At 45.5% G+C, this 23,469-nt stretch overlaps 1 protein-coding gene across 3 annotated transcripts in view; it reads left to right on the forward strand.

Annotated features, from left to right (window-relative positions):
- Positions 1 to 8,659: 8,659 nt before the first annotated feature.
- Positions 8,660 to 23,469, forward strand: part of NAB2 (NGFI-A binding protein 2) — a 34,880-nt gene continuing 20,070 nt past the window's right edge. For 2 of the 3 annotated variants that reach the window (XM_040425713.1, XM_040425714.1), the window contains exons 1-2: positions 8,660 to 8,976; positions 19,624 to 20,434. In XM_040425713.1, the coding sequence (XP_040281647.1) occupies positions 8,924 to 8,976; positions 19,624 to 20,434 (864 nt within the window). In that variant the 5' untranslated portion in view covers positions 8,660 to 8,923. Of the gene's footprint in view, positions 8,981 to 19,623; positions 20,435 to 23,469 lie in introns of all 3 variants that reach the window. The other variant, XM_040425715.1, reaches the window with a different exon arrangement.

Raw genomic sequence — 23,469 nt, forward strand, 5'->3', positions numbered from 1 at the left:
AGTTCGGGTTTGGGTACCAAACATGCGTGATTTTTCTCGCGCGAGTGCAAAACGCATTACAATGTTTTGCACTCGAGCGGAAAAATCGCGGGTGTTCCCGCAACGCACCCGCACATTTTCCCTCAACGCCCGTGTGAAAGAGGCCTAAGTCTTCTTTCACACATGCGGCAGAGCAATCTGGCAAGCTATTCCGGCAGGGTCCAGATATGGCATGGCCAGATATCGACGTGTGTCCGCATGGCTCTATACACTGTAATGGGATCTGGCAGCAACCTGGCTGCTTGCCAGGATTTATCCCGGAATTCGGCTGGACAAATATTGCTGCGTGCCACAGTTCATGCAGCCAGATCCCTGCCGGTCCTTATTATAGTCAGTCAATCAGCTCTGACGGTGAACAGCAATATCTGTCTAAGTCAGATCCGGAGAGGAACAGTCTGCTGGAGTGCTCTGCCACATATGTGAAACTAACCTAGACAGGCTCACATATTGTCATGCTTGTGTGACACTTGTTTATTTCCCTTGTCCCCTTTCCTGATGTGCTAACTTTCACAGATCATATGCCTCTTTTCTCTACTGCTCTCTGCTCTGCCTTCTCCCACTCTGTCAATGAAGAGATTGTGTCTCTCATGCTGGGCAGCAGATTGTACAGTCAGCAACAGAACAGTTTCTAAGTAGCAGAGCATGTCATTACAACACTATCTTTCCAGCAGAGCCCCTACACAATGGACAGAGCCTTCTGCTTCTGGCTTCAGCCACTGTTTCTGGCTCCATACAGCTAATTGGTGGGATGCTGGGTGTCAGACCCCCACTTGTCTGCTATTGATGACCTACCCAAGGGATAGGTCATGAATAGAGTTGAGCGAACACCTGGATGTTCGGGTTCGAGAAGTTCGGCCGAACTTCCCGGAAATGTTCGGGTTCGGGATCCGAACCCGACCCGAACTTCGTCCAGAACCCGAACCCCATTGAAATCAATGGGGACCCAAACTTTTCGGCACTAAAAAGGCTGTAAAACAGCCCAGGAAAGAGCTAGAGGGCTGCAAAAGGCAGCAACATGTAGGTAAATCCACTGCAAACAAATGTGGATAGGGAAATGAATAAAAATAAAAATAAAATAAATAAAAATTAACCAATATCAATTGGAGAGAGGTCCCATAGCAGAGAATCTGGCTTCACGTCAGCAGAGAATCAGTCTCTTCATGCCATAGCAGAGAATCTGGCTTCACGTCACCCACCACTGTAACAGTCCATTGTCATATATTTAGGCCCCGGCACCCATATCAATTGGAGAGAGGTCCCGTAACAGAGAATCTGGCTTCATGTCAGCAGAGAATCAGTCTGCATGTCATAGCAGAGAATCAGGCTTTACGTCACCCAACACTGGAACAGTCCATTGTCAGATATTTAGGCCCAGGCACCCAGGCAGAGGAGAGAGGTCCCATAACAGAGAATCTGGCTTCATGTCAGCAGAGAATCAGTCTGCATGTCATAGCAGAGAATCAGGCTTTACGTCACCCAACACTGGAACAGTCCATTGTCAAATATTTAGGCCCAGGCACCCAGGCAGAGGAGAGAGGCCCCGTAACAGAGAATCTGGCTTCATATCAGCAGAGAATCAGTCTGCATGTCATAGCAGAGAATCAGGCTTTACGTCACCCAACACTGGAACAGTCCATTGTCAGATATTTAGGCCCAGGCACCCAGGCAGAGGAGAGAGGTCCCGTAAAAGAGAATCTGGCTTCATGTCAGCAAAGAATCAGTCTTCATGTCATAGCAGAGAATCAGGCTTCACGTCACCCACCACTGGAACAGGCCACTGTCACATATTTAGGCCCAGGCACCCAGACAGAGGAGAGAGGTCCCATAACAGAGATTCAGGCTTAATGTCAGCAGAGAATCAGCCTTCATGTCATAGCAGAGAGTCAGGCTTCACGTCACCCACCACTGGAACAGCCCACTGTCACATATTTAGACCCAGGCACCTAGGCAGAGGAGAGAGGTCCCATAACAGAGATTCAGGCTTCATGTCAGCAGAGAATCAGTCTTCATGTCATAGCAGAGAATCAGGCTTCACGTCACCCACCACTGGAACAGGCCACTGTCACATATTTAGGCCCAGGCACCCAGGCAGAGGAGAGAGGTCCCATAACAGAGATTCAGGCTTCATGTCAGCAGAGAATCAGTCTTCATGTCATAGCAGAGAATCAGGCTTCATGTCACCCACCACTGGAACAGGCCACTGTCAGATATTTTTAGGCCCCGGCACCCAGACAGAGGAGAGGTTCATTCAACTTTGGGTTGCCCCGCAATATAATGGTAAAATGAAAATAAAAATAGGATTGAATGAGGAAGTGCCCTGGAGTAGAATAATATATTGTTAAGGGGAGGTAGTTAATGTCTAATCTGCACAAGGGATGGACAGGTCCTGTGGGATCCATGCCTGGTTAATTTTTATGAACGTCAGCCTGTCCACATTGGCTGTAGACAGGCGGCTGCGTTTGTCTGTAATGACGCCCCCTGCCGTGCTGAATACACGTTCAGACAAAACGCTGGCCGCCGGGCAGGCCAGCACCTCTAAGGCATAAAAGGCTAGCTCTGGCCATGTGGACAATTTGGAGACCCAGAAGTTGAATGGGGCAGAACCATCAGTCAGTACGTGGAAGGGTGTGCACAGGTACTGTTCCACCATGTTATTGAAATGTTGCCTCCTGCTAACACGTTCCGTATCAGGTGGTGGTGCAGTTAGCTGTGGCGTGGTGACAAAACATTTCCACATCTCTGCCATGCTAACCCTGCCCTCAGAGGAGCTGGCCGTGACACAGCTGCGTTGACGACCTCTTGCTCCTCCTCTGCCTTCGCCTTGGGCTTCCACTTGTTCCCCTTTGACATTTGGGATTGCTCTCAGTAGCGCGTCTACCAACGTGCGCTTGTACTCGCGCATCTTCCTATCACGCTCCAGTGCATGAAGTAAGGTGGGCACATTGTCTTTGTACCGTGGATCCAGCAGGGTGGCAACCCAGTCCGCACACGCTAAAATGTGGGCAACTCTGCTGTCGTTGCGCAGGCACTGCAGCATGTAGTCGCTCATGTGTGCCAGGCTGCCCAGAGGTAAGGACAAGCTGTCCTCTGTGGGAGGCGTATCGTCATCGTCCTGCGTTTCCCCCCAGCCACGCACCAGTGATGGGCCCGAGCTGCGTTGGGTGCCAGCCCGCTGTGAACCTGCTTCATCCTCATCCTCCTCCACCTCCTCCTCATCCTCGTCCTCCTCGTCCTCCAGTAGTGGGCCCTGTCTGGCCACATTTGTACCTGGCCTCTGCTGTTGCAAAAAACCTCCCTCTGAGTCACTTCGAAGAGACTGGCCTGAAAGTGCTAAAAATGACCCCTCTTCCTCCTGGGCCACCTCCTCTTCCATCATCGCCCTAAGTGTTTTCTCAAGGAGACATAGAAGTGGTATTGTAACGCTGATAACGGCGTCATCGCCACTGGCCATGTTGGTGGAGTACTCGAAACAGCGCAACAGGGCACACAGGTCTCGCATGGAGGCCCAGTCATTGGTGGTGAAGTGGTGCTGTTCCGCAGTGCGACTGACCCTTGCGTGCTGCAGCTGAAACTCCACTATGGCCTGCTGCTGCTCGCACAGTCTGTCCAGCATGTGCAAGGTGGAGTTCCACCTGGTGGGCACGTCGCATAGGAGGCGGTGAGCGGGAAGGCCGAAGTTACACTGTAGCGCAGACAGGCGAGCAGCGGCAGGATGTGAACGCCGGAAGCGCGAACAGACGGCCCGCACTTTATGCAGCAGCTCTGACATGTCGGGGTAGTTGTGAATGAACTTCTGCACCACCAAATTCAGCACATACGCCAGGCAAGGGATGTGCGTCAAACCGGCTAGTCCCAGAGCTGCAACTAGATTTCGCCCATTATCGCACACCACCAGGCCGGGCTTGAGGCTCACCAGCAGCAACCACTCGTCGGTCTGTTGTTCTATACCCCCCACAACTCCTGTGCGGTGTGGGGCCTGTCCCCCAAACATATGAGTTTCAGAACGGCCTGCTGATGTTTACCCCGGGCTGTGCTGAAGTTGGTGGTGAAGGTGTGTGGCTGACTGGATGAGCAGGTGGAAGAAGAGGAGGAGGAAGCTGAGTAGGAGGAGGAGGAGACAGAAGGCAAAGAATGTTGCCCTGCGATCCTTGGCGGCGGAAGGACGTGCGCCAAACAGCTCTACGCCTGGGGCCCAGCCGCCACTACATTTACCCAGTGTGCAGTTAGGGAGATATAGCGTCCCTGGCCGTGGTCCACGTATCTGTGGTTAGGTGGACCTTGCCACAGATGGCGTTACGCAGTGCACACTTGATTTTATTGGATACTTGGTTGTGCAGGGAAGGCACGGCTCTCTTGGGGAAGTAGTGCCGGCTGGGAACAACATACTGTGGGACAGCAAGCGACATGAGCTGTTTGAAGCTGTCTGTGTCCACCAGCCTAAATGACAGCATTTCATAGGCCAGTAGTTTAGAAATGCTGGTATTCAGGGCCAGGGATCGAGGGTGGCTAGGTGGGAATTTACGCTTTCTCTCAAATGTTTGTGAGATGGAGAGCTGAACGCTGCCGTGTGACATGGTTGAGATGCTTGGTGACGCAGGTGGTGGTGTTGGTGGTACATCCCATGTTTGCTGGGCGGCAGGTGCCAACGTTCCTTCAGAGGCGGAGGAAGAGGCCGAGGCGGCGGCAGCAGCAGAAGAGGCCGAGGCGGCAGCAGCAGAAGAGGTAGCAGGGGGAGCCTGAGTGACTTCCTTGTTTTTAAGGTGTTTACTCCACTGCAGTTCATGCTTTGCATGCAGGTGCCTGGTCATGCAGGTTGTGCTAAGGTTCAGAACGATAATGCCTCGCTTCAGGCTCTGATGGCACAGAGTCTTGTCGTCAGCACATTGTTTGAAGAAGTGCCATGCCAGGGAACTCCTTGAAGCTGCCTTTGGGGTGCTCGGTCCCAGATGGCGGCAGTCAGTAGCAGGCGGAGTCTCTTGGCAGCGGGTGTTCTGCTTTTGCCCACTGCTCCCTCTTTGTCTTTTGCTACGCTGTTGGCTCGGTCTCACCACTGCCTCTTCCTCCGAACTGTGAAAGTCAGTGGCACGACCTTCATTCCATGTGGGGTCTAGGACCTCATCGTCCCCTGAATCGTCTTCCACCCAGTCTTGATCCCTGACCTCCTGTTCAGTCTGCACACTGCAGAAAGACGCAGCAGTTGGCACCTGTGTTTCGTCATCGTCAGAGACGTGCTGAGGTGGTATTCCCATGTCCTCATCATCAGGAAACATAAGTGGTTGTGCGTTAGTGCATTCTATCTCTTCCACCCCTGGAAGTGCTAGGTGGTTGCTCTTGGGAAACCCTGGCAGCAGAGTCTTCAAACAGCATAAGAGACTGCTGCATAACTTGAGGCTCAGACAGTTTCCCTGATATGCATGGGGGTGATGTGACAGACTGATGGGCTTGGTTTTCATGCGCCATCTGTGCGCTTTCTGCAGAAGACTGGGTGGGAGATAATGTGAACGTGCTGGATGCACTGTCGGCCACCCAATTGACTAATGCCTGTACCTGCTCAGGCCTTACCATCCTTAGAACGGCATTGGGCCCCACCAAATATGGCTGTAAATTCTGGCGGCTACTGGGACCTGAGGTAGTTGGTACACTAGGACGTGTGGCTGTGGCAGAATGGCCACGTCCTCTCCCAGCACCAGAGGGTCCACTAACACCACCACGACCATGTCCGCGTCCCTTACTAGATGTTTTCCTCATTGTTACCGTTCACCACAATAAGAAAAATATTATTCGGGCCAATGTATTGAATTCAAATTCAGGCCTTTTTTTACAGACACCTAACACTATCTGGCTATCTATTTATGTACCGTATTACACTAATACAGGAACACCAGTAATGACAGATTTAGCTGAATATAAATTTGAGGCCTATTATTTAGGCGCTGGGTGACAGGTATACGTTTACAGACAGAATTAGACTTGGATCTGCACTGTAGCGTGTATGTGAAGTTCTTGAGAATTACCCTATCAGCACCTTGAATCTAATATACCCTTTTAGGGATAGATTTAAAGTAGGCCTGATACAGCAGAAACCACTAATTTTGAGAATTGCAAATTTGGGAATTGTTTTTCAACCCAGAACAAAAACTGTGCTTTGACGGTCACTAAAAATAACTTGACCAGCTAAAACAGTACAGATTTGGATGAATATAAATGTGAGGCCTATTTTTTAGGCGCTGGGTGACAGGTATACGTTTAATCACAGAATTAGACTTGGATCTGCACTGTAGCGTGTGTGTTAAGTTTTTGAGAATTACCCTATCAGCACCTTGAATCTAATATACCCTTTTAGGGATAGATTTAAAGTAGGCCTGATACAGCAGAAACCACTAATTTTGAGAATTGCAAATTTGGGAATTGTTTTTCAACCCAGAACAAAAACTGTGCTTTGACGGACACTAAATAACTTGACCAGCTAAAGCAGTAATGACAGATTTGGATTAATATAAATGTGCGGCCTATTTTTTAGGCGCTGGGTGACAGCCTCAACTTGCCCCTGATGTAGTATACGGCCAAAAAATAACCACACTATTGATGGTTAAATGCACTTGATGAAAGCTTGACGCTGATGTAGGATATAGCAAAAAATAACCACACTATTGATGGTTAAATGCACTTGGGTGACAAGGTCAGCTTGCCCCTGATGTAGTATACGGCCAAAAAATAACCACACTATTGATGGTTAAATGCACTTGATGAAAGCTTGACCCTGATGTAGGATATAGCAAAAAATAACCACACTATTGATGGTTAAATGCACTTGGGTGACAGGCTCAGCTTGCCCCTGATGTAGTATATGGCCAAAAAATAACCACACTATTGATGGTTAAATGCACTTGATGAAAGCTTGACCCTGATGTAGGATATAGCAAAAAATAACCACACTATTGATGGTTAAATGTACTTGGTGGCAGCTTGTGCTGGCGCACAAGCAAGCCACAAAATGGCCGCCGATCACCCCAGAAAAAAGTGACTGAAAAACGCTCTGGGCACCCTAAAAACAGTGAGCAATTGAATAGCAGCAGTTCAATGATCCACAGCTGTAGATCGATCACTGAATGAAGTCTTTTAGAGGAGTTAATCACTGCCTAATCTCGCCCTAACGTCGCAGCTGCAACCTCTCCCTACACTTGTATCAGCAGAGTGACGTGCAGCGCTACGTGACCCAAGCTTATATAGAGGCTGGGTCACATGCTGCACTGGCCAATCACAGCCATGCCAATAGTAGGCATGGCTGTGATGGCCTCTTGGGGCAAGTAGTATGATGCTTGTTGATTGGCTGCTTTGCAGCCTTTCAAAAAGCGCCAAGAAAGCGCCGAACACCGTACTCGAACCCGGACTTTTATGAAAATGTTCGGGTAAGTGTCACGGACACCCCAAAATTTGGTACGAACCCGAACTATACAGTTCGGGTTCGCTCATCCCTAGTCATAAATATCTAAAAGATGGACAACCACCTTTAAGAATACAAGGGATAAATAAGTAGCAGTAGTCTCAGGTGGCTACATCTAGGGCAACATGTGATGGGTATGGCTTTCAGATGTATAGTAAATGGCTGCACAATTCAGGGATGCAATGATTATGAATTCTTGATTGTGTTGCAACTACAAAGTCAAGTAAAAAATCACAGAAACAGATAAAACACATCCTGCACGATATGATAAATGAATATGCGAATGTGCATTGCTACATTGCTGAAAGAAAAATCACAGAAAACAATGCACTAACACAATAGATGCAAACAATAGATATTATATATATAATTATTATTATTATATATTTTTTTTTTTTACAAAGTCTAGTAATCTAAAGAGATATGTCTTTGAATTGCCCACCCAAATTTGCATTGAAAAGGTCTTCTAACAGGTGGTCAAAGAAGTACCATATACATAATATATGGTGGAACTGACATTGTCACATAATATCTGAATGACGGAGTGGTCTTTTCAAAGAGGTCTTTTTGAGAGGTTTTTATTGTATGTAGTGTTGGATCATGAGGAACCTAGAGGGGAACCAGGGACGGAGCAAAATGGCTTATCTTGCTTTATTTTTTCCTTGCAGAACATAATTAAAAGCCACATGGGGCAAACATGTTTGCAGGTATATATATTTATTATGTGCCATTTCCTATGAGGAAGACGTATACCGAAGTATCTGCATTTCACTTATGGAATGGTATTAAAGCTCCTACCTTACATTGTGACAGGGTACTGCTTTAACAAGTCCCCCGTGCAGCCCCTGCCTAGGATAGGTGAAGGATACAATTATGCTGAATGTCTTGTCACGGTGTAACAATGAACTGTACATCAGCGCAAAACGTCTCTGACACATTACATTCATTGACAGCAAATTAAGAGTAACAGTGAAGTAAATGATTAATTTAATTTTGTCAGAAGACAGGCTGGATGTGCAGATATCATGGTCAGACATGCTTTGCTATTATAGAAGCTTTTGATTCGGCCCTTCCCCCAGTCCTCCTACACAAACCCTGACATACAGAGAAGAGGCTTATTGCAATATGTATGTGGGTGGAAAACAGCAGAGAGAGAGAGAGAGAGAGAGAGCTTGCAGACCTTAGGCAAGAGGAGCCCAGAGAAAATCAGCAGACAGATGCTAGACACTGGATACTGGTAGAGAGACAGCAGAGACCCCAACGCTAGAAGAAGAAGGGTGATAGATGATGGCAAAGGATGTGATGAAGAAACGTGTATAGACCGAAGAAGGCGCAGGAAACTACTAAACCACAACTGTCCTATTTTATTACTATCCTCAGCTGAAAGTTTCTGCTAGACAATTTTGGGGACACTGTGCCTAGAATATATCAAACTCCGAAATGGCGGAGAGGGCTGGAAGATCAGATGACCTGAAGCGGGCAACCAAAGCAAGGCAAGTAAGTTAGCAAAGTGAGCAGATGTGCATTTACTGTCTGGTAGACCCGGAAGATTCGCTTTGCTGGCTATCATGTATATAGTATGGCGACAGGTTCACAGGAAACACTCTGACATTCCCCACTAAATGATGGCAAGCACTTTTTGTCTACGTTCTTTCCTTAAGTTGCAGAAAACAAAATTGCCACCAAGCTGGTATTGCTCTGGCATAGGTTGTAGGGCTCAATGAGTAACATATTAAAGATACGAAGGTCCATACTTTTAACCCTAAAAGAGTCTATTTTCCAGACATGGATGTCTGATGATTCTGAATGCCATAATTTGCTTCTTCACCGTTGATGGCGGGCTACTACCTCTCCGGCTGAGGGCTCTGATGAAAACAATAATTGGTCTTTTCACATGTAAGGCACTTGTGCGGTGAGGAGTGCAGTAAATTGTAGATTCTGAGGTGCACTCTGCCATTGAAAAGAATTGGAGCACTACTTAAGGCTGTTGCTGTTGTTAGTTTGCAATATATATATATACGTAGTGTATCGAGCATCGAACATCAAATGGAAAAGTGTTAACGTTTTCAGAAGGTGTCCTAAATAATGGTTTATTGTGGTTGATTAATGCTATGCACACGCCCATGGAGTGTGACGCTTTAATGCATGTGCAGGTCTTGTATGTATTAAATTTGACGAAGGCCAGTTTTACATGAGCGTGTTCGGTTCGGGAAACACACTCCATGTGATGGTCGCATTTCCTGGACCGAACGCTGCTCCTCTTACCTGAACTCACAGCATCATCATGTTTTATGAAACTGCCTGACCACAGGTCTTCTGAACTGTAGTCATGGCATTATGTGAGTACAGCACAGTAGGCAGGACCTCACAGTATTATAAATCATTATGATGCTGTGAGTTCCGTCAGACGAGAAGCGTTTGGACCATTGCATGGAGTGTGCTTCCTGGACCTAACATGCCTGTGTGAAACTGGTCTAAGGGAAGTGGGCCCGACCTTATGCCAGTGTGGTTGCCCAGATGCCATTATGTAAGACCTCAATGTGAAGTTCACTTGGTAAAATGTCTCCATCGAGGCAGGGATCACAGAACCATAGTTCTGATCAGTTCTAAATCAGTTGCATTCTGAATATAGTAATGTAGAAGAGATTCCAAAGTAAGCCTTGGTGGCCTTATAAGATACTGTCCATTCCTAAAACATTAGCCCAGTACTAAGTCTGCTACTTGTGAACTACTGTAGTCACCTTCATTCAGTGCAATACTTAAGGAGAATTGATTTTATCCATTCAGTCAGAAAATGTACAAGAACTGGTCTTTCAAAGCAATAAAAGTTGATTGATATAAATCATGGATCCAGAGATCTCCCTATTCATTAGGGCTCATTCAGACGGCCGCAAAAATGCGGATCCATTTTTTTGCGGACAGTTCAGCATGTCCGCAAAAAAACAGATTGCATTCCGTTTTTTTGCTGATGCCTAGACTTCAATAGGGCCATGTCCTGAATTTAACTGACAAGTATAGGACATGTTTAATTTTTTTGCTGAGCCGTGCAATGGAAGAAAAGGGCCCCATAGAAGTGAATGGGACAGCATCTAATCCGCAAAAAAACAGATCCGCATTTTTGCGGACAGCATACGGCCTTCTGAATGAGCCCTTACTAAAATTGCTCTGCTAGATTATCTTCAGCCTGGCAGCTCGAGGGGTGTGTCCTTTCTTCTGCATCTCTCTCCCTGTAACTACCACAGCTTCTAACAAAGCTGGTGACAGTTGAAGATTTAAACTAAGAACGCTTTGACCAGCTCAGTGAGATGGACAAACAAATAAGGAAAAGAACAAACAGCAGGTGGCGCTATACAGATATGTTTTATTGAATAGCTCAGTGACAAAATTTTTAATTACATGAAATTACCAAAGTGTAATATGTAATATGCTTTGTGACACAACCCCTTTAAGGCTGTCAAGACCAATTGCATAAGATGCTACTAATATATTGGGATTTAATGTTTCTATGTATAAGAGGTGCAAAGGTGCTGCATTCTCATACATGAGGCTTGGTCAGGTGTGGAGCTGTTTGGAGAAAAAAAATCAGCCATCTTTTACTAAGGGCTCACGTACACGACTGTATGTATCTTGCGGTCCGCAAAACACGGATCCCCAAAAAAATCCATGTGACGTCCATGTTGCATCTGTTTTTTTTTTTGAAGATCCATTGTAACAAGGTCTGTCCTCCCCTGCAAAACGGACAAGAATAGGACATGTTCCATTTTGTTTTGCGGAACGGAAATACGGACACAGAATGCACACAGAGCAATTTCCGTTTTTTCTTTCAAGCCTCATTGAAGTGAATGGTTCCACATACGGACCTGTAAAAAAAAGGAATGGAAGCGTTCGTGTGCATGAGCCCTAATCCTGCACAACCCCTGTAGCAGGGGAAAAAAAAGACTAATAATAATGGCCTCTAGCTTCTTTGTATGGGATGGACTTGGGGAGCCCTGCCAAGCTGTATAGGAGTTTATTGCATTTTTTGTATTTTATAAAAACTTGACAGGGCTTTATTTTCTGCCACATGCCCATGCATAGAATGTTGTAGCTGATAAACCAGCTTCTCCGCACCTGGATCTGTCTCAGATATATCCCAAAATGAGGCATCAGACCATGCAGAACAGGAGGATCACAAGAAGTACAATTTGCACACTACAATGATAATAATGGTATATGGTACATGGTCTACCGACTATAGATTATGAGAAAATCTTGCAGGAAACCTGCCGCGTTGATATCTTGCACAATTTTCAACTGTCCCATGCTCCAGTTTTAGAAAAAAAGGTTTTCCTTTAGCAATATGCTTTGTTGCTGCAGGTTGCACCACTCTTCGCTTTGTTTAATTGCTGGGCAGTCTCGACATGAAACGCTAAATATGGCACAAATACTATCATGTGATATACGGTATTATACTCTGAAGTACCATGTTTCACAACATGTGAAGGTCATGTTGTGAAAACGATTGAGGAATAGAAGCCAGTGGTCATTTTCCCAAGGATCATACCATATAGATCATACAGTCGCAAGATCTCCAACAGTTCAACTAGGATCGAAATCCTTAGTCCTAGAAGAACTAAGAGAGATTCAGGTATTGCAGGTAGGTGGGTGCTAATGTGTGCCTGTATTACGGCTGGTTAAAAATAGCCTTAACCTCTACATAGAGTAATAGAATTGTATTATGATCCTTTCCATAATCAGGTCACTTTATAAAACTTCTGAAAAAACAATTGCGATATGGCCAAGACTATTGGTTAGGTCTTGAAAGGTTCATATCGTTTTTTTGTAATAAATCTATGATGGTGTTCTTATTTGTATGGAGCTTCTCAATTTTTTTTTCTACTGGGGCTCCCTTCACCAGCCCCAACAATTAGATGCTTAGGCCCTACTAGTGGAGGCAGGCCAGGCCAACATTTTTAAAAATTAACATGATTTAGCCTGAAATTTAGAACATTAAAATCAGCACAACAGAAGTCATTTATTTTGCTAGACCAGAGATTGATGCGGCCAAAAAGTGGCTTGTGCAGCATATAATCTCTGTCTGTGTCAAAGCTTCCTTACCAGCTGCACCTCACCAAAAATTGGGGACATCCCAACAACAGTGAAGTTTTCCTCATAGTTTGAGATGCATTGGCATAGAACATGGGTAGTCGGTGGTCAGGAGGACCATATGGTCTATTGATGACCAATACATCCGTGCAGCGGGCCGGACCCATTCAACTTGAATGGGTCTGTGGTCTGTCCACATGGCAAAAAAATATGACATGTCATATTTATTTGCGGTGCGGAACAACGGAAAGAAACACCATGGAAGCACTCCGTAGTGCTTCTGGTGTTCCGTTCCGTGACTCCGTTCCGCACCTCCGGAATTGAGGACCCATTCAAGTGAATGGTTCCGCATCTGTGATGCGTGGTGCACACAGCCAGCGGCCGTGGATTGCCGACCTGCCGTTTGCGTGCCGCAATACGGCCACGGCCGCCCAACGGCCGTGTGCATGAGGCCTAATAGACTGGGTGTACTTGGTCTGTAGGACAACATATTCCATTAATGGGTTTGACTAATTTGCTGTAAAAAACATGATATGCTTAGCAGTTTTTTTCTAGTTCTTTCATCCTTTTTGTGATCTGATACTTCTAACGACCGAGGGTCGCTAGTGCCACTCTTGTAGAAGTATTGCATTAGGCTGGTGGTGTGAGATGGAACATGCACAGATGCTTCTTCCCAGCAGAAAAGTGTCCTTGGAAATAGTTTTACTAATGTTGGCAAGTAAAAGTCATACACGACACTACATTTGGTTAAGTGCCCTGCTATGTTGGCAGACATATTTTGTTTCTCTTCAAAATGTATGCCAGTACAGGACCAGCTGTACCACATATATATCCAAGCACTGGATTACCCAATGGCAAAATCAGTTCTGTGGATTTAATCAGCTAAACTCAAAGTTGTCTCGATGTTCTCAGTGACATTGGATGCTCTTAAGATGAAATATTGGAGAACTAAAAGGGTTTTCTGAGATGTTAATACTAATGAACTATCATGAGGACCTAGGAACCCTGCCGATCAGATGTTTGAGGATGCATCGGTGCTCCTGTGAGCAGCTTACCAAGCACAGCGTCGTATATTGTATAACGGCTGTGCTTGGTATCGTGTTGAGCCCTATTCTCTTCAATGGAGGCCGATGAATGTGTTGTCACAGGCCTAGGGTAAGCTGTGAGAAGGCCGCGGCGCTCACAGGAACGCTGGTGCCTTCTCAAACAGCTGATTGGTGGGGGTCCCCGGTTTCGGAACACCTGGTGTTGGACTTTCGCCAGGACTACACAGCTCTGTCCATCGTGCAGTGGATCTGGTAATTGCATTTACTTTAGTGGAAGCAGCAGGGCAGTTACCAGCTCAGTCCACTTCACAATGGACCAAGCTGTTGAGTTCCAGTGCTGTCTTCCAGAGCCAGAGCTGCAGGGAAATAGCTGATTAGCGGGGGTGAGTGGTGTCGGGTCAGACCTGGGATGATCTGATATTGCTGGCTTTTTCTAAGGATGAACCATCAGTATAAAAATCCTGGACAACCCTTTTACAACATAAACTGTCTGGGCCTCCCAGAACAATTATCTTGGGATCAAGCCGGAGATTCAGTTTTATATTAATTGATATTGATGTCCTTATCTGATCCCTTTCAAAGGTGTGTAGAATGTGGAATTCACTATTCGAAAACTCCTATCATTTTGCAGTACATAACTTTCCCATGAATATGAAACTTTCTGCGGCACATCAAACAATTACTGTGGGTTTTCACTAGTACAACGCCCAGTCTATCCCACTCCACCTCTGCAATTCCATGAATAAACATGTGGGTGGATTCTGACGCTCTATGGTCTGTGCTCCCAGTTCTTCAGATGAACAATGGGTTATTCACTCAGCTTTACAGAAGTATTATTCACTGTCATTATGTCTCCATTGTTGTAGGTGAGTGACTTAGAATCTACCAAACATATGCACCTATAAAGAATCTGGGTGCTAGCATTGACTACTTTTAGTCTCTTGTTCCAAAATTTTAATTTAACCCCTTAAAGGGAAACTTTCACATGGAAATGCAGTTCAATCTGCAGGAGCAGCTGAGCAAAACGTGTAATTTATGCATGAACATCTCCGCTCTTTCTGAGCTCAGTAGACACGGGTCTGCTCTTAGTGATTGCCAGCCTTCCGTGTATAATTGTGTATGCACAAATATCTGTCAGCCACTGATAAGACAGTCCACCTAGCTAATGAGCTTAGAACAAGCAGAGATCTTAAAAGAGTCCTCTCACTTCAGCAAATTGCATTTATCATGTAGAGAAAGTTAATACAAGGCACTTACTAATGTATTGTGATTGTCCATATTGCCTGCTTTGCTGGCTGGATTCATTTTTCCATCATATTATACCCTGCTCGTTTTCATGGGTTATGACCACCGCTGCAGCGCACTGCTGGATTGCTGTCTAAACACGCTCTGCTGCTGGCAAACAATGATTCAGTATGGGCCATTAGCGATGGATTATCCCCATACTATTGAGGAGATTGCTGCATGTAAATACAGCGGTCTCCTTCACAGACGAGCAAGCACTTGCCGGGAAGGAACTGTTCCTCCACGCAAATCGCCTGCGGTATCATCCCAGTGACAGTAGAGATAGCTGTTTACGGATATGATTATAGGGCACAAAGTTGAATTTTAAATTTCCATGCAGTCCTTCATGTTATTAAAATGGCCTTGCTACTAATTGTGTTATATTAGGGCACTGCTATCTAGCAGATTTGTAATACTTTATTTTAAAAGAACCTGTCACCAAGAAATTACTGGTAAACCAGGCACAATGCCTTGTAGGGCTAGCTCAGCTGAATGTAATGATACCTCAGTCCCTACAGGGAAATTTCCCGGTGAGCCGATGCCCAGAGGGCTGCCCAAGCCCTTCTGACAGCTGCCTGCTATGTACATAAAGATCTGATGCTCTCAGCATTAATTAATGTAGGAGCGATGATAGAGCTTCATACTGTGGCATGGGTGGCAGTATTTTGTGCTGCACTGTAGTATCTGGTTCTGCTGGGGCAGTATTTTGTGCTGCATTGTGGTATTTGGTTCTGCAGGGGCGGTATTTTGTTCTGCACTACAGTATTGCTGCCCCCGCCTACTTCTGTTGTCCTGTCTTCTGTCAATTTGGACCCACCTACAACATCGGACTACTTTTTTTTTTTTCCAGTACTACTTTAAGTTCCCAGTCTGCCCCTGAGTAAATGTAATCTATATGAAAATTAGCAGAAATTGCACCGAATGCGAGCCACGTCACGCTGTGCCCCTTTGCTTTTCCTGCTTCCTTGTTCAGCCCCTTTTCCTTCTTGATTATCAGGACATGGGGAGTTGACTGTGCATGAACCTTTAGGGTCCATTCACACGTCCTCAAAATGGGTCCGCATCCGTTCCGCAATTTTGCGGAACAGGTGCGGACCCATTCATTTTCAATGGGGCCAGAATGTGCTGTCCGCATCCACATTTGCGGATCCGCACTTCCGTTCCTGCAAAAAAATAGAACATGTCCTTTTCTTGTCCGCAATTGCGGACAAGAAAAGGCATTTTCTATGAGAGTGGCAGCGATGTGCGGTCCGCAAAATGCGGAAGGCACATTGCCAGTGTCCGCAATTTGCGGATCCGCAATTTGTGGATCCACAAAACACATACGGACGTGTGAATGGACCCTTAGGCTACCATTTCATCCACTCCCCTTGTGCTTGCCTCTCTTTACAATCTTTTAGATACGATATTCAAGTTTTTTCTTTGGCGTTCTAAATTCACTAAATCAAAGTTTAGATCTTTTATGTGTCTTTGCTTTCCCATGATTGCTGATATTTTATGCTAAAAGGCTTTATTCCCAATTACTGAGTTTTTCTACTTAATTCATACAGTGGGCTCCAACCTGTGGCTTATGGATCACAATCAGGCTTCTTTCATAACCTGCAGCCAAGTGTTCCGTCCGGCAGGTTCTGCTGACCATGCCAGGAATCGGCTGGCCAAAACACATTGCGTGCAGCAGTTTTGGTCCAGGCGATTCTCTGCATATTTGTCGGGTAGCGGACAGATCTCTGCCAGACTCCATTATAGGCAATGGGGTCTGGCACGAAGGTGGTAGTATCTGGCAATGCTGGATCTGGAGAACTCTGTTAGACTGTTCTCCACAGGAAAGCCTGCCGAGTTCCCTGCCTCAAGTATTACGCTAGTCTTACTGTAAAATAGGGTTGTTGGTACTTAGGTGGTGATTAAGGTATCACAATGTAATCACAGCTTATTAGAACGGTGTACGCACATACGTGTAGTGCAGTAACTTCTGGATACCTATCTATTATTTTACGGAGTATATTAGCAGGCTTGCATTATTTTCCATCTGAGTGATCATGCACATAAAATGTTAATTAAAGCACTGACTCCAGAGGTATAAACTGAGCCCAGCATGTGGGAGTTAATAGCTTTATTAATATTCACTAAAAGGTACGTCTTCTCAAGTGCCTGTACACAACAATATAATGGCACCTTAGACAAAATCACTCAAAAGAAACACATTCTTAAAAAAAAACAAAAAACATGCCTCTCATTTTTCCAGTTTCAAGGGTTGTTCCGAGAATTTGATACTAATGACCGATCCTCAGGATAGGTCATTAATATCTGATCGGTGGGGTCCGACACCCAGGACCCCCGCCAATCTGCTGTTTGAGAAGGCACCAGCACTCCTGTGAGTGCCACGCTGTGCTTGGTGAGCATGAAGAAATCCATGGTGCTCACAGGAACACCAGTGCCTTTTCAAACAGCTGATCGGTGGGAGTCCCGGGTGTCGGACAGCCACACCAATCAGATACCGATGACCTATTCTGAGGATAGGTCATCAGTATCAAATTCTCTGAAAACCCCTTTAACCCTTCCCAGCAGTTGCAAGTATGTACCAGATAGAAATGAAATATAATAATATAATAACGCACGCTACAAAGGAGCCAATGTGTGTAAATCCACCTACTGTATATTGTAACCGCACCGCCATCAAACCTGTCATTCACTCTTTATGGTCTAACTGTACAACAGTCTAATGTACCAGTTCAGCAGGTGGAAATGACAGGTCACTGTCCCATGTGATGTCACGTAGGCTCCGGATAACTGAGCCATGGTAGCTATGGTAGATAAATTTTTGAAAATGCTTGCAAATTGCAATGGACCCCATTGACTTTAGTTGGCATTGTGAGGGCTCCGCTATTTTTAAAGTCAAGAATAGTGCTGCGCTATTCTTACCATCATTAATAACGGAAAGCCTAGTAAAAATCAAGAATGATCCTAATAAATGTGTCATCCTGGAGTACAAAACTGATGGCCTATTTTTTAGGATAGGTCATCAATTTCAGAAGGGGGGAGTCCAATTTGGTCATCTGATGGAAGGCTGTTGCCCTCCAGAGAGCACATCGACCCCCCATTGTTTACCAGACACATCTCCATACTAAAAAGGCCATTCTAGTGGGGAAAAAGGTTTGCATTTAGCTGCAAATGCTGTAAAAAAAAACAAAGCTTATACTCACCTCACCCACCGCCTGCTGGATAATTCTGACTAAGTTCCCACTGCACCCCACTTCCTTCTCCAGTCCAGACATGGCAGGAAATGGATGTGAAAGCCAGTTAGCCAATCACAAGCTGCAGTGATGACCTGCCTCAGTCAGTGATTGGCCATTTCCTGCTGTGCTGGGACAGTAGAAGGAAGTAGTTTGTGTGCAGCAGGGACCGGGGCAGTATTGGAATGGCAGGGTGGAGGATCATGGAGGTGAACATAAGCAGATAGAGGGTAGGGGGTTACATTTTTTAAACTTGGTACCACCCCTTAAGGATCAGCTACACGTGATGTTCAGCATTGCAAGGGATGAAATCCGTAGAGGATATCCCCAACATAAATTGCCATGATGCAGATCTAAAATCCACACTCACTGTCAGTTTACACTGCCATTTTTATCGCAGCACGTGGTTGAGATTTCTTAAAACCCCTATCCAGTTTGGTAGTGCTGTGGATTTGCTTGTTTGGATCTGCTGTGTGAACATACTCTCAAAGACAGGTCATCATTTTGTAGTCCTTAATAACCCTTTTAAGGCTACTTTCACACTTACGTTGTTAATTCCGGCATTGAGATCCGGCAGAGGATCTCGATACCAGAATTAAACAGAACTGTTTTGAGTTTACACATCAGGACGTGTCCGTTCTGTTAGGTTGCGGTTGTGTGAAATCAAATACATTGATTTTTTTTGGCTCCTAAAAAAATGGATCCGTCACCATTGACTTACATTGTTTTTAGTGCCGGACTCCTTTTTTTCCGTATTTATGACCGGACACAAAAACCGCAGCTTGCAGCCGGAATAGAAGACATCCTGATGCATCCTGAACGGATCTCTTTCCATTCAGAATGCATGAGGACTAAACGTTTTTTTCCTCTGCTTGATCTCAATACCATAAAACAAGGCAAGTGTGAAAGTGGCCTAACACAATGAGGTCTTGCTATTGAACACATGATCTCTCCTATAGCTGAGAGGTAGATGCCATGCATGCAGCAATGTGCTAAATCTGCCAGTACAGGGGCATCTGTGGCAAACCATGAATGAGATGGAGCATTTATTGTGTTTTTACTCCTCTAGACCTGACTGACACCATCCTATTTGTTTTGATCCATCTCATGCTATTTGAAAAGTGTTCTCATAATTCTATTCAAAGTGAGACTCCATATTTGATTCGATTGGGCCATATGGTCAGCAGATGTGAAATCTAGCATTTTTTTTGCTGTTTTAAGTAATGTTTCAGCTTATTTATACTGTACAGCTGCCTGCTGATGGTTTCCAAGTAGCAACTGGGATCGGAAGATTTTAGAAATAAGTCAATGATTAACATTATTACTGTAACATTATGTCATATGAAAGTGATATACTTGAAGAAGACTTTACATAGGAAAAATAATGACTATACCAGATTTATTGTATTGTATTATTTGGAACTTCTGCTTTTTTTTTGCCGTCTGTCATTATTTCCTGTTTATACATGTTCTTTAATTGTGTTTTGACCTGTAGGATCATTGCAGAAACAACTTCACTCCCACGTACCCTGGGTGAGCTGCAGCTGTACCGTGTTCTCCAGAGAGCCAACTTATTAGGCTACTATGATACCTTTATCCAGCAGGGAGGTGATGATGTTCAGCAGTTATGCGAGGCTGGAGAAGATGAATTCTTGGAAATTATGTCCTTGGTTGGCATGGCTACAAAGCCATTGCATGTCAGACGGCTACAGAAGGCCTTACGAGATTGGGCTACTAATCCTGGACTGTTTAACCAGCCACCATTGAACAGTGTTCCTCTGAGTGCCAGTATACCATTGTTTAAAATATCAGAAACAATGGGAAGAGTAGCTCGACCATGTAATGGTCATATTAGTAACATGGAAACTTTGAGCAAAGGAATTAGTGGCTTTGTTCTTCCAGAACAACAAGAACAGCTTGGAAAAAGATCTCCATCACAACTAGACAATAGGCCTTGGACAGTTCAGGTGTCTCCAGAACTAAATGAAGGAGATGATGAAGATGTTGACGATGATGAAGATGGTAGAGGAGCACAGTATGCAACAGCAGGTGAAAGACTGGACCCTGAGCTGGTACAGGTGATATCGGACAGTGTTGAGAGGCTAATGAAAGGCTTGCCTCGGGGGGATATCGCTGAGGCGCGATCCATGCTGAAAATAAACAAAAAATTGGGACGATCGCTAGGCCATATCTTTCAGATACCTGATGGAGGGCCTAGGAAAGAAAGGGAGATTCGAAGACATAGTGCTATCTATGGAAGGAGCGATTCTAAGAGACGTGAAGGAAAAAGACTCACTCTACATGAGGTCAGCAGTTTCATTTGATTTTGGTTTTAAAGGGGTTATCTGAGAGTTTTTTTTACTGATCTTTGGGGTCTGACATCCGGGCCCCCCACCGGTCAGCAGCCTTCTCTCTGATCACCAAGCACAGCGTCATACATTGTATAGTGGCTATAATAGGTATTGCAGCTCAGGCCCATTCACTTCAACGGGGCTGAGCTGCAACTAGGCCATGTGACTTATTAACGTGACATCACATGGCCTAGGCAAAACTAGAGAAGGTTGCCTTCTCAAACAGCTGATCGGCAGGGGTCCCAGGTGTCGGACCCCACCAATTAGATATTGATGACCTATTCAGAGGATAGGTCATCATTAAAAACAACTCTCAGAAAACCTCTTTAATTTTTACGGATGAAAGATTAATTTAACTGCAAAAGAATGTACTCATACAACCCTGATGTTTCTGATAAGCCCTGATATCAGGTGGACATCAGGTTCTTACACAGGCAAACATATACTTAGACCATTTTACATAAGCAGACAATCTTATTACCAGAATTGAGTAAAGTCTAAAATGAGGGAAACATATGAGCAAACCCATGTATAACAGATTTCAGTGCAGATATTGGTCTAATTGGCGCCAATGTTGGCTTATTTAGCAAGGCAGTAATGGTACCCACCTTATCAAAATGTTAATTACCGTTTTTTAAGAGGTTATGCCATGATTGGTGTAAAAAATGAAAATCAGAAATGATATAGTACATGACAATTTCTTTCTAACAAAGCTAGAACCATTTTTGTACCTCAGACCCAGAGCTCCCCCCTATTTATTGCTCCAATTGCTCCTAGTAATTTCAAGTTGGGCTGTGCCCTTTCTCAGGAGACGTGCCCTTTTTGCTACATCTCTCTCAGTAACTGCCTAAAACTAGATATGGTTGGTGGCAATTAAAGGATGGAACTGAGCATGTGCAGGGAGGTACTGGCACTCACTGTAATGCCTTAGCCATGTTGGTTACTGTCATTACAGTGATTGGCTGGGCGGAACGTGTCATTGGGTGCTATATAGCACCCAAAGACACGTGGTTCGGCTCAGTCTTAGTCAGGGAGAGCTGCAGCAGAAGGGACAGATAGTGTAGGGAGAGAAATTGTTTTGTTTTTTCAAGTAGAGTTTACTGTTGAAAGGTGTTAGAGACCCAAAAGTCCTTTTAAGGACTATTGTTTTATCTAGCTGCAATATATATTATTAGTGTAACCTGCGCTAAATTGTGTGCAATTGTTTGTCTGCTGCTGACAGTGACGCAACCACGGCTACATCTGTTGACTTACATTTGCGCATCCTAAATATCTGTGACATTCAGCGCAGTTGTTTGGCCGCTGCTGACAGCGACATTACCTGTGCTACATCTCCTGTATAACGTTTGCGCATCCTAAATATCTGTGACATTCAGTGTAATTTTTTCTTAACCGCTGGTGACAGCGACATTACCTGCGCTACATCTCCTGTATAACGTTTGCGCATCCTAAATATCTGTGACATTCAGTGTAATTTATTTGCACATACACTTACAAAACCTGCGCTACTGTACGTGTGAGATACTTGCAAGCATATATACCATTTAATATGCGCACTGCGAGCAGTAAGGGACAGGGAAGTGGCCGTGCTGCTGATGGTGCACGCAGAGGCTGTGGCCCTGGGCGCGGTAAAACTGTGCCTGCTGCCAGAGCACAGGAAACACACTCATCCACGATACCTAGCTTCATGTCCCAGTTTTCAGGGCAGCGCAGGACACCACTCTTTAAGTCACACCAGAGCGACCAGGTGGTCGGTTTGATTGGAGCAGATAATGCTTCCAGTCGGTTAAGCGCCACCCTGTCTTCCAAAAAGTCCAGTCTCAGTAGCCAAGAGTCTGGTCAACAGAATCCTCACCCTGATCCTCCTTTCTCCCACCCACCATGGTGAGTCTTTGCAAACAAGTGATCTCCCACTCGGATATTCCGAGGAGCTCTTCTCAGTGCCATTCCTTGATTTGGGCCTCTCGCCTAGCCTGCTTGAAGAGGGGCATGAGGAGATCTTGTGCACTGATTCCCAAACTCTTGAGCATCCACAGTCAGAAGAAGATGACGGTGGGGAACAGCAATTAGTGTTTCACAAGGTGGATGATGATGATGAGACACAGTTGCCAATAAGTCAACCGCAATTAGTGTCTCAAGAATTTGATGATGAGGATGAGACACAGTTGTCAATAAGTGAGGTTCTTGTTAAGTCAACAAGTCAGGAGGATGACAAAAGTGAGGAAGTGGAAGAGGAGGTGGCGGACGATGAAATCACTGACCCAACCTGGGAAGTTGGCAAGCCGAGCGAGGACAGGAGTACAGAGAGGGATGGATCCGCAGCACCGCAACAGGCAGAAAGAGGCAGTGGGGTGGCAACAGGGAGAAGGCAGGCCACACCAAACAGGCCCGCAATTGTTCCCCGGAGCACCCCCTTGTCGCAATCTCCCTTGCCAAGGGGTAGGTGTTCTGCAGTCTGGCGCTTTTTTGAGGAAAGTGCAGACGATATAAGAATTGTCATTTGCAACCTGCACCGTACCAAAATGAGCCGGGGCGTGAACACTAGCAGCCTCACCACCACCAGCATGATCCGCCACATGGCATCAAAGCACCCTAATAGGTGGGCCGAATGCCTGGGTCCACAATCAGTGTCTGAGGGTCACACTACTGCCTCCTCTTCTCCTGTGTTACGTGCTGGCCAATCCCCTGTCCAATATGCATGCCCGGATGCTTCCCGCCCTGCACCTGGACCTTCGCAAGCACCATCAGCTAGCACATCCACTTCTGTGATCCAGCGCAGTGTACAGATGTCCATACCCCAGGCCTTTGAACGAAAGTGCAAATACCCAGCCACCCACCCACTGGCCATAGCACTAAATGCGCACCTTTCCAAATTGCTGGTCGTGGAAATGTTACCATTTAGGCTTGTGGACACTGAGGCTTTCCGCAGCCTAATGGGAGCGGACGTCCCTCCTTACTCAGTCCCCAGCCTCCACTATTTTTCCTGGTGT

This window comes from Bufo bufo, chromosome 3 (genome assembly GCF_905171765.1).
Source record: "Bufo bufo chromosome 3, aBufBuf1.1, whole genome shotgun sequence".
Classification (NCBI taxonomy): Eukaryota; Metazoa; Chordata; class Amphibia; order Anura; family Bufonidae; genus Bufo; species Bufo bufo.